Source organism: Stegodyphus dumicola, chromosome 12 (assembly GCF_044657685.1).
Source record: "Stegodyphus dumicola isolate Sdum_Otavi_A_Nest chromosome 12, ASM4465768v1".
Classification (NCBI taxonomy): domain Eukaryota; kingdom Metazoa; phylum Arthropoda; class Arachnida; order Araneae; family Eresidae; genus Stegodyphus; species Stegodyphus dumicola.
The window spans coordinates 69,687,879-69,700,801 of NC_140779.1; the positions used below are offsets into that span (position 1 = coordinate 69,687,879).

Consider the following 12,923-nt stretch of genomic DNA (forward strand, 5'->3'; position numbering starts at 1 on the left):
CAATTTGATTTTATGCATTTCAGTATCAAGTGAAATCTTTAAACTAATCGTTCATTATAACACTTTATGTTGTTTTCATTCAAAGCTGAACTCAGATAATGTGCCGAGGTTGAACTACCAGTAATAGGCGACTTTAGCGCTCGCCCGCTAGAATTTAGAGAGGAACTGAGTGCTAGAATTGGGTTAGGCTCTTTGAATATAGCAAAGCCACGAGGTGGCAGATAGCAGATGCTTTCGTGGAGGAAGTTTCTGAAGGCTTAGTTTAGTTTATAGCAAAGCTCCCCATACACGTTACACACGGGGAAGATTATGAAAACGCCCATGTAGCCAGCCCGTTCGCCTTGATTCGAACCCAGGTCGGAACTACCAGTGTTCAGCGATTTAACCGCTCGGCCGCGGGTGAGCCTAATTGCTGAAGGAAACTGGGTCGTATTCATGTTGCACAACAGGAAAACAAACCATGCAGCCAGCTGGTTCGCCTGGGATCGAACCGAAACCAGGTCCAACTTCCAGTAATCAATATTCTTAACCACTCAGCCACTGGCGGCGCGTGGCAGAAGTAAGAGCCACAGATATTGTAGTGAGCAGCAAAAACCTCTAATACTGGCTCTGGTTACTAGTAGAATTATATATTGGTAATAATCCAATCTACAGCAATGAAATTTCGGAGCATAATTGTGAAGTTAAATACGACACTCCGATAAACGTGATAAAGATGAAAAATTTTTTAAAAAAGGAAACTTACTATGCAAATACATGTATTCATTAGTAAACATTTTATAAAATTTATTCTTAATTTAGCGTTTATGAATTCTCAGAGAATTATCTCATCGAATTATTTTTTTCTCCTCTGGTAATCCAATATAATTGATTAAATTTATGTGCTGTTAATATCTTTGCCTGTTATGTACATAGTTTTTTTTTTTTTTTTTTTTTCCGTTCAAAGTTAGATAAAACTGAACGTACGTTACACTGAAATTACTTTGTCTAGAAAGTAAGCGCTTGAGTAGAAACAGATGTTGGGTTTTATTTTTAGAAGACATGAGATCGCTTTCTGTAAAGTAATGTTATAAAATTTTGAATTTGAAATAATCGTACTTTGTTTTTAGCAGCGCAGAATGATAAAGATTTAATGAGAATATAGCAAAGCATCTTTTTAGAGACGCTGCTATAATTTTGCTATTTTATTTTTTTATCGTAGGTCAAGGAAAAAGGCAGGCTGCTAAATACGGTAACAGCACATTACTCTGTTTCATATATAGCGAATCCGCTCTGAAATGAGGCACGAAGCGGTAAAGTAGCTGAACACCAGTATTTCGGTCCGAGTTTCGAATCCCGCGAAGGGACTGGTTGCGCTTTCGTGGTTTTACCCTGTGTAACGTGTCTAGGAGCCAATTTCCCTTAGAAAGTCTTCCACGAAGGCATCCTTTCCCTTAGGCAGATAGATCGTACCGGTGTTTATTTTATCAACAGTACTGGTTATTTTTAAAAATGATCATCCTAGAAAGGTGATTGCCAAAAAGTATTCACTTCGCATATTTATACGTTGTGCATGAATATACTCTTTTTAGTCAATCTAATATATATAAATTACTAATGCTTTAAAAAAATTCAATTTTCAATATTCTGTTTCCTATTTGTTCCTGTTCAATGAAACAGATTCATACACAGCAAATCCAAATGCATCGCTACAGGAAGATGATAAACCAGCACAGTACGTAATTACAGTTACATCCGGAAAAGAGTAGATATACATATAAATACATAATATATATATACGGTATACAACGATATACAATATATATATATATATTATCGTTTTTTAGGATGTATCTATAATATGTATCATTTTACTTTATTAAAATATAATATTCAATTTTGTAATTTAGGAATTTCTTCTCCCTTATCATGTATTATCAGCTTGTACTTTATAAACCTGATACCCCTTCAATTATCAGCTGTATTTTATAAACCTGAAACATAGAAACGCAATTTGATTTTATGCATTTCAGTATCAAGTGAAATATTAAAACTGATTGTTCATTATAACACTTTATGTATTCATTCAAAGCGGATCTCAGATAATGTGCCTCAAATTATTTCCACACTAAGTTTTTTGTGCAAATAATACGTCCTGCTAGTGTTTTTGTAATAAAATGCATGTTATTAATTGATTTCGAATTTTCGTTGCATCTTGATATTGCTGCCAAAAGATATTCAATCAACAATAGTATCTTTTACTACGTTTATGTGTGTGGATACATAGACCATTTCTCCGTGTACTAGAAAAATTTGATAATGATTTATCCACTTTTGAAGTAAAAAAATAATAGTTAGGAGTGTTATACGATTTTATAATACAAGTAAAAAATATATATAAAGCTCTGGAAAGTGCTAACACATATTTATGGAATATTATGGATGGTAATTTATGAAATATTATGGATGGATGAGTAAATGGAATATTATGTGCGTGCTATATATGTATACACATATCATCAAGTATAAAATCATTTATATATAATTTTTATGTCGCGATGAAATTTGTTTTCTTCCGCAAAATAACGGCAAATTATGAAACATTACGCAACATTGAAAAGCGTGATGAACAAATTTTGCGAAAAGAAATAGCGACTGCTGCACGTATCTCACAGATATCTTTCATTCAACACAAAGGTGAAAAAGTGCTATTCCTGTTCAAAACATACCCTGCAGTCTGAGTCACAGACGGAAGAAATGACAGCAGGTCTTTTGTTCAACTGAGGGGATGTGTTTTATGGCTTACTCACTTTCCCGCCAAACAAGTACAGAGGAAGGAAGCGCCGTTGCCATAGTAACCAGGCTGTAGGTAGTCTTACAGATTTGAGTCTTTATCGCTCAACGTTCATAGCGCCATCTGTTATTAAAAATCGACATGAGAAAGGGGTATTAAACGCTCTTAATGCATTTATGTCATTTTGTAACCAGTTAAGAGTGCAATAAATTGATAAAGGGATAAACATAAATTACAACACAATTACTGTTATACAAGTACAAGGGATGTTACTGTTATACAAGTACAATACAATTACTGTATTACAAGGGATGAATTTACATAATAATATCTTCCAAATGATACTTAATTTCAGGTTCAAAGCTGTTACTTTATCACTTAGGACTCAAAGATAGCTTTCACAGAATGCTGATAAAACAATGAAACAATTCCCATTCATGATCAAAAGTTTGTTATGTCCCAAAAGTAATATGCCAACCCATGTTAATGGCTCTGGATTGATTTTTAGCAATATCAAATTTAAATAACTACTTGAATGATGCATTACAGTATTTAAATTATGCATTTAAGAAAGGTAACCAACTCAATGCTGACAAAATTAATCAAAAGCCACAGTTTATTTAACTATGATATTTCTTACATAAAAGTCAAAAAATTAGCTATTCTATGTAATAATTAAACATATCACAGTATATTTTTCCCACTTGCATAGATGAGGGAACTGAGAAATAAATGCCACTATAAAAAATGTATACAAGCATTTGCTTTCTCCAACAAATGTTTAACCATCACTGTCACTATCAGATTCACTCAATCTTAGGTCCTCACCTAAAAAGTAAAAATATTGATTATTACAACAATTATATTTAAAACAAGCAATTAATAACATGCTGATTCAAATTTATATAAAACTTTCTTTTCTATGCTTTTCATAACAAGCAAGTAGTTGATCCCACCAGATGAACAGCATTAGCTTCTTGCTATGAATATTTGGAAGTTGAAGTTGATGCATGGCCGGGCTTACCCCACCATTTTCTGCACTTTGCGTTGTTGTAGTAGATCCATTTTTCGTCCCCTGTCATGATTTGATGAAAAATCCCTTCCGATTTTGCCTTTGGAACAGTTGTTTCACAAGTGAAAAAATGGTGTTCGATGTTTCTCGGCTTGAGTTCATACAGAACCCAATTTCCTTGTTTTTGCACCGTACCCATGCCATTGAGAAGCATTGCAGTCACTTGATGAGTCACTCCCAAGGTTTTGGCGAGCTTCTCTTGAGTTTGGCATGAATCTTGGTCTAATCACCCCTCCAACTCAGCATCTTGAAACTTCACTGGTCACATGTTTTTATTAATGGAGCATGTTCCCCATATGCTACACACAGCAACTGAAGTCCATCAGCTGCATTTTTCTTCAAATTAAAAAAAAAAAAAAAAAAAAAAGCGCTTCCCGCAAGTTTTGTTTTGCTGTTTATATTAAAACAGATTTTTAGATGGAAATGCTAGTGCTTTAACATGAATATAGTTAGTTACAAGATTATCTGACTGGATTTAATATTAGCAATGTTATCTTATGTAAATACCTCAAAACTTATTTGTACACCCAATATACATATTTATATACTTTCGAGACAGCCAATTGCAACCAAAACGAGAAGTGCACAAATACATGTTATAGCAGAGTCATACACAAAATTCCAATGTTTTGAAGCCATTCATTTTTTAGTTATGCGAGATACACACATACATGCGTACGTAGAGATGTCACGAAAAATATCTCTTCTGAATCCATTTTGGGATAAAAAGTCCTTTATGCTTAAGCAATGTAAAATTCAACAGAAGTACAACATTGCCCGTTTGTACAGATGTCATGCCCCCCCCCCAAAATTGCTTAAATGGATTTGAGAGTGGAAATTTTCTTTGAAATATGGTTTTAGGAAATACAATGTAATCAAAGAAGTTCTTGCCATTTCAGATGTGACATTGGAAGAGTGAACCTCAACATAAAAATATTTGCCAAAGCTGGCGATGAAGTGGTTAGGGTGGGAGTACGGACATTGACCAAGAGTATAAAAGTGCATTGTATCAGTACTTCAAACATAACTCGCACAGCGATTGATTGAAATGGATGCATCAAAGGCACTCGTTCGAGTTATTTGCTGTATGATTTCAAAGTGAACCAGTCAGCAGCAGAATCAAGTCACCAAATTTGCCAGGCCTTTCGGGATAATGCCATTAACAAACGAACTGCTAGGCAATGGTTCCAGAAATTCAGGTCAGGGAATATGTCTCTTAGTGGTGCACCTCTGATGAAAAGATCAGACTCCATTTGTAGCGCATAGGAAAAGGTATACAAGCTGAGCAAGTGGGTACCCCACTCACTCTCTGACGCAAACATGCAACAGTATGTCGCTGCCTGTTTGTCATTGCTTACTCAGCACCACAATGTATCCATATTCGATCGAGTACTCACCAGTGATGAAAAGTAGGTCTAGTATCACACACCCAGGTATTCCAGACATTGGCTGTCACCACGGGACGCTGCGCCTCACACTACAAAACCTTCTCTCCACCCACGCAAGATCATGCTCTGCATCTGGTGGACTAGTCGCCAAGTGGTGCACTATGAGCTCCTGCCAGTAGGCCAAACCATCACGGTAGCACTGTACTCGCAGCAATTGGAATGTGTTCATCAGGCACTGACGCATAAAGAGGCAGCATTGGTCAATCGTAAGGAAGTACTCCTTCTCTATGACAATGCAAGGCCGCATGTGGCTCAGGAGGCCAGGGGCAACATCCAGTGACTGAGTTGGGAGACACTACCCCATTCATTATATACCCCAGACTTTGCACTAACAGACTACCACCTTTTCCATTCCCTGGAAAATCATCTTTATGGGAAATAATTCAACAACTGGCCAGACCTCAAAATGGCCCTCAGGGAACTTCTTTGCATCCAAGACTTCTGAGTCTTACTGAGATGGCATCACACAGCTAGCCACTCATTAGCAAAAGGCATTGGATGCCAATAGTGATTACTTTGAGGATACCTCAAAATGTTGTTGCCAAACTTAACATGTTGGTGTGTTGTACCATGACAAACAAGATTTATGCAGAAACCTGCATCGAAAGCAAACAGCGACCACTAGAGGGCAGTGTTCGCAAGCATAGAGGGGAAGAAAGAAAAGATGTCGAAAGAAGTGCTAATATTACTTTTATTAAAGAAAATGGTTAAATTGCAGAATATGTTCAGAATTCCTTCCATTCACTACAATGCATGCTTCACAATATCTACATATGGATTCACGGACCTGTTCAAAATGGGCAGGTGTGTCAGAGACATGTGCTGCCGCTTCCATGATCTTGGCGACGAGATCCATGTTTAATGTTCTTGTCATCTGGTACAATATGGACTTCATGTATACCCACAATTAGAAATCCGAGGGAGTCAGATCCGGGGATTTATGGCCAGCTACTATATTTCATGGTGAGGAATATGAAGATGAAAGCCACAGATTTTAAGTTTTCAGATATCACAAACCAAAGTGAAATTTTCCAATTAATAAGATTTTGTAAAGAAATGCTAATAAATTAAGATGATATAAAGGAATTTTTTCATTGTGATGACAATGCTCCTCAATCATCAATCAATTAATCGATAGCGAAATCTGTAGTGTCATTCTAGATCCAGAAAATACCGCTACCAATAGTGAAGAAAGTGACAGAAAGGTTACTGAAAACAAAAAAATTTTGATTGTAAAATTAGTTGGAATTCTAGACACAGCAATTACAGGACTTCAACAATGGAACTTTGTAATTGAACAAGAAATTATGTCTGTGTATAGAATTAAAGAGAAAGTATTAGTACAACAAACGAAGCAATTTAAACAACTTGAAAGAAATGTTTAATAAAGTAAACAAATAAATTTTACGCTTGATACCTTTTAGATCATAAATTCTTCATTATTTCATAAATCCCGATTTCATATTTTTAATTTTGTTATTTCTACATGCCATTTTACTACATTTAAACTGGAGATCTAATATGCAGAAAATTTCCAAATCTGGAATCGCAGAAGTCCCAATGAGTCCGAATCTCTGACATCGTACTGTATAATATAACTGAATTAGTGATATGGGTGTGCATGCTAATTTTTTAAGCTCACAGACAATATGTTTACTCAGACATGCATTAAAAGAAGGACGATCTCAGTTTGAAATTTTGAAGGTAACTACAAGAATTAGAACTTTGTGAATGTTTTTTCAATACAGGGTGTTATTACAAAATTACAATACTGGCTATTAAAGATGTTAGCTTATAAGAGATTGAATGAAAATTCAATGCCTTTTTTAATACTAGAATTTTCACAGTCTTGTCATTGTGTAAAGGCCTAAAGATCAAGATAAAGCAGTTAGAAATGTCTTAATTAGCTTTACCATTTTTTCAATGAGGCCACCACTTATTATGTATTAAAATTCTACTGAAATAAAACAACAAGAAAATGCAATAGACGTAACTTAAAAGCAGTATTTTCTAATTAAGAATAAGATAAAAGGGTTTAAAGTTAAAATTAAGTTTTTGTTTTATAATATGTTACAGCAATAATTCACCACAATACACTGGTAAAATAAATAAATTAAGAGAATTTGCATATTTTATTGAATTGCATGAAAAGAGCTGAACTGAAGGAAAAACCACTGCCTCTAGATAAAAATGCAAATCCTGTATGGCAAATACGCAAGCTTACACTTGTGTGTAGGCGGAGCCAGCAGAAAAACAGGCTTTATAAGCACGTGGAGGGTAAGACAAATTGCATTTGCTAGCACACTTCGGCGAATTTCTTGGTGTTATCTTGCAGCAATTGGTTAAATTCACATCAGAACAGTAAAAATGAGTAACCATCAAAGTTTAGATGATGGAATGAGGTGGCGAATTGTGGGAAGGCTAGAGGCAGGCCAATTGCAAGTCCAGATATGTAGAGAGTTTAATTTAAGGCCTAGCATCATGTGTAACCTATGGAAACAGTTCCAGGATATTGGATCCATCGAGAGAAGGCCTGGGCAAGGTCATCCAAGAGCCACCATGGCCAGAGAAGATCACTATTTGTCCATTTTAGCAAGGCGTAACAGAGGGACTACAGCTTCTCAGCTCTCTCGGGACTACAGCTTCTCAGCTCTCTCGGGACCTGTATGCAGCCACAGGAACTCGTATAACAAGGGTGACAGTTTCCAAAAGACTGAATGAGAGAGGGTCGTTTGCCAGAAGACCTGTTGTTTGTGTCCCGCTCACATCTACGGACAGGAGAGTCTGATTAGCATGGTGCAGGCAGCATAGCGATAATCAGCATAGCGTATGGAGCAATGGGCGACCGTTCTGTTCACCGATGAGTCCCCTTTCAGCCTAAACACAGATTCTCGTCGGACTTTCATATGGAGAGAGAGCCAGGGATCCGCTACCTACCCTCCAACGTCCACGAAATTAATAATTATGGTGGTGTAATGGTCTGGGCAGGCATCCTGTTAGATGGCCGCACACCTCTCCACGTCTTTGACAGAGGCTCTGTGACTGGTGTGAGGTATGGGAATGAGGTCTTGGAACCCTATGTTCACGTTTTCCAGGGTATAGTGGGCCTCGTCTTCATCTTACAGGATGATAACGTGAGGCCACATAGAGGTCTTTTGGTCGACGAATTTCTCGAGAGTAACAGGGTTCATAGCCACATTTTAGTTAAAAAAAAAGCACCTATAAGCACTTTTCAAAAACATTTTAAGGAAAAAATAAGTACCTATCTAATTACATTATACACAACTGCATAACCTTAAAAGAAAAATTAGACTTGTAATTTAAAATATGAGCAATGCAATATTTATTAAGAGAATGAACATTACCTCAACAATGGAAAACAATTAACTTTTTTTTTAAATTTTAAATGATAGTTCAATTTACAGAATTAGTTTACAATGAGAGAAAAAAAAAACTATGCAGAACTAAACTATATTACAAAATTTAATGATGATATTTCAGTTGAAAACATAGAAAATAAATAATAATAAGCCATATTAATTGTATTCGTTTGGCACCTAATAATAAATACAATTTATTTTCCACTCGTATTAATATTTAAATAATTTAACTTAAATCAAAATTCTGAACATTTTCTAAATTTTCATTGCATAACAGTTTTCCCTTAACATATATCCCAAACAAAGTAATTTAAGTAAAAAAGAGGCACATTTCTGAAATCAGAAGACGGGAAATTGCTTCATGCAGTCATCCTTTAACAGTAAAAGCTTAACTAACCTGCATACTCGGAAATTCCTGAATATTCCAGATAGGAACTGGAAAAAGAGGAGTGGGGGAGATTGTAGCCGTTCTTTAGATTTAAATTTAGGCTAAATAAATGATTTTGACATTTCGATATGTGCATCATATAAAAACCAACGGAACTGAGAAATATTCTGCTTAGAAAGCACAGTAAAACTCTTTCAAGTGTTCATAAACAAATCTCAGACTGAACATCAAAATTAATTATCAATGCAAAATACTGCAAACGTTATTGCGCAATACGTGCGGCGTAATTCTTCCATATGCGATATTACGCAATCGGAATCAACACCTGCCGGTATGGTATTCGGAGAAAAAAGAACTAAATAAAGGAAAAGAAAGAGACTTACTAATCTGGGGTGTTTCTGATTCTAATTTTCAACAGACTGTATTAAATTTCCGGAATAGACTCAATCTTCGCTTGGGTTCGGTAGACCGCAAAAGCCTTTTAGTCCTTTTCAATCCAGATTGGACAGTGACAAAAAAAAGTCCGCTGCTTCAATATTAGAGATTTTGTGGAGAAACTCCCAACCTCCGTACTGTATAATGTATTGGAAAAGAAAATGAAATTATTTTGATTATTCAATTACTTTCCTTTTATTTAAGCCATTCCGAATATTATTCCTTAGAAAGCTAATCTGTGTAAAAACACACCCATTTTTGGAAGTTTATCTATACTTCAGCAGTTACTGCAACTATATTATTATAAATATTCATACATATGCTCATAATATAAGTATAACGATCATCATAAACACGAATATGAACTGACTATGCGGAACGAGAATGCAAATTATTAAAATCTTGATAGAAATCCAAACGTGTGTAGTATTTGGTTGGGAGGAAAAGAATACTGAATGTACCAGAATTTTCTACGTTTTCGCAATTCTTTGGCCAATAGAACAACATGCACCTGTCTGTACTCTCGCGCGCACCATAGGTTACGTTAATGCAGAGGAAGGGGGGGAAAAGCAATCTTCGGGAGTATGATTCACCATCTGACATTGCATATAAGGAAGAAAAGTTATTTATTTAGTTTTGGCTTTGGTACGGGGAAAAAATGCGCGTTCATTAAAAACAAAGGATTAAAAAAAAAAAGCACTAAAAGCAAGAAATAAGCACTAAAAACAAAAAATAAGGGTTTTAAAGAAAAAGTAAGTACCTATAAGGGCCTTTATATTTTATTTTCAAATATAAGGACTTATAAGCACTTGTAAGGACCGCTACGAACCCTGGAGTAAGGATATCTGTCGTATGGATTTGCCAGCCAGGTCTCCAGACTTCAACCGTATAAAGCATATCTGGGGCATTCTGGGGAGGGCAACTGCAACTTGCAAACCCCTCCGAGAACCATCCAAAAACTGAAAACAGCATTGCTGAATGAGTAGGACCAATTGCCACAGGCACTGATAAACTGCCTTATTTCCAGTATGACATCAAGCTGCGAGGCCTGTATGGCTGCAAGAAAGGACCATACCCCTTATTAACTCATTTCTTCTGCAACCGCTGTTTCAGACCTTCAGACTCCCATGAGCGTTACATACGGACATGGGTGTCTATTATAACTGTTGAATGTTCATTTTGTTTGTATTATATCAACCTATGTTCACACCAAATTTTATCAAAATCTGTCCAGTTGTTCTGGAGATCATAGACCAAATATGAAAATTCTCTTAATTTCTTTGCAGAGTGTATAAATACATATAATCCATATACACTTTTTACTCCTATACCATTCTTCAATTACTCTTCTTAGAACACTAACATGCTTTGTGTAGTTTTTGCTTTTTGAATTTCAAGCAACAAAATCAAGGGTGGAAAATTATGAGAGTAAATGTAATAACAATGGAAGATACCTCATTATTTTAGTTCAGATAAATTACTGCAATTCTAGCAACTTCATCAACAAGAACATATTGATTGATTTTTATCATCTCATTAACTGCCTAAATTGTACCAGCTGAAATGAGTTGCTTGCTGAAAACTTGCTGAAATCTTCCATCTTACATTCGTTAAGTACAGATTTTTCACATCAAAGCACATATAATTGACTAGAGAGCCAGAAAGCAGCAAAACATCATTTAACTGTTTGAAACTTAAAAGAGACAAGTTTTTTTAAGAGAAAATTTTCTTTAGTACTCTACAAGCATAATTTTATAAAATACATATCCTTGATTTCAACATATATCTCTATATTCTCTTTTACCCTTTCTTTCCCCTCTAAATAAAGTAAGATTTTATTCTCAAAGAAAAGTAATTTAATGCAAATAAAACTCACCATACAAATTTCATATACAAAGAAATCAGAAATCTAGACCAATGGTGAAACAGTGGTTTACTATAAAGCAAGGATAATGGAGATATTTCATGTATTTATTGCTACCATCCCTGCTATAGATATTTTACAAAACTGGACTGTTTACCCTGAGGCTATTTGTTTGGATAAGAATGTATCTCAAACCACTGATTATATTTTAAAAATTAGCTTCAAAAATGAAAAGTGTGCACAAATACAGGATACTCACTCAGCTGACTAAACTTTGGCATGCTGGATAAGGAATTTGCAGATGGCATGCTAAAATGGTTAGAGGTTTGGGCATTATTAGGTACTTCCTTCGCACTTGGTGAATCTCCAAATCCATTCATAATATCTAGAATAAAAAATTCAAAAAACTCAAAATGGTTCTACATGCTTATAAAAAATTAATTTTTGTACATTTTTATTGTAATAGTAAGGCAAAGTTATATGAACATGGCAAAACCATGAGAGCTCTGCCTAAGAGCAGAGATGCCTTCATGGAGAGATTTCTGAGGGAAACTGACTCATATTCATGTTATACATGGGTAAAATCCCGAGAAACAACCATGCAGGAAGCCTGCTTCCTGGAATCAAAAGCAAACAAGGTCAAACTATGAATATTGAGTGTTCTTAACCACTCAGCTGCCAGTGAGGCTTTTAATTTTAATAGCGAATAATGGTGAAATGCTCAATTTAATTTATTGGGAATTTTATGGAAGTTAATATGCATTAATGTATATCTGTTTTATAAAGTATTACCTTACCACTAAAAATTGCTAACTAATATGTTCGGCTTTAATTTCATACTTTATACAGAATTTCTATTGTTGCAGATATTTCCAGTACAATATAGTAATAATATTAATGCAACTTGCAATGAAATGAGTTAAATTACAGTTAATCTTATTCTTTTATACTCAAAAGATGTAAAGGTACACTGAACAAATTTAAAATTAATAGTTTAACATCTTAGATCACTCTAGTTAGAACTAGGCTTTTACTAGAGAAAAACTATGCAAGTTTATTGTTATTTCATTATTATACAAAATTAATTAATTACTTCTTAATGGAATCTCTGTCACAATATTACATTTTACATACCATTCACAGAAATTAAACTTATTGCAGACAACCACTAATCCTATCCTCAAAAGTATATGATGACAAATGTACTGACATAGTGCTAATTCATTAAAATATGAACATTTAGTGTATTTTTCTGTAACAATCACTTTGATAGAATCTTCAATAGAAACCTATCATTTTTTAGATTAATAGTCTGCTTCTAAAAGTAGTTTAGCCTATCGAACTTAGTTATTTTGAAATAATTATATAGTGAGATTTATCTATTTATTTTTAACTAACAGTTAATTTTAAGTTCAAAAACCTTTCCTATTACTCTCTTTTCACACACACTTTTCATGCCAGAATGTAAATGAGATAGAGAGTTTATTCAGATTAAGATAGAATAGAGTGCTATTTAAGCAAGAGTTTTGGAAATCATTTATTTTAAATTAGAGCTTGTCTGCC

General features: G+C 34.8%; 1 protein-coding gene across 2 annotated transcripts in view; it reads right to left on the reverse strand.

Annotated features, from left to right (window-relative positions):
* Positions 1–3,371: 3,371 nt before the first annotated feature.
* Positions 3,372–12,923, reverse strand: part of Eaf (ELL-associated factor) — a 121,393-nt gene continuing 111,841 nt past the window's right edge. The window contains exons 6-7 of one of the 2 annotated variants that reach the window (XM_085806538.1): positions 11,620–11,745; positions 3,372–3,601 (exon numbers count right to left, since the gene is read on the reverse strand). In XM_085806538.1, coding sequence (XP_085662664.1) covers positions 3,555–3,601; positions 11,620–11,745 — 173 coding nt within the window. In that variant the 3' untranslated portion in view covers positions 3,372–3,554. The remainder of the gene's footprint in view (positions 3,602–11,619; positions 11,746–12,923) is intronic. The other variant, XM_085806539.1, reaches the window with a different exon arrangement.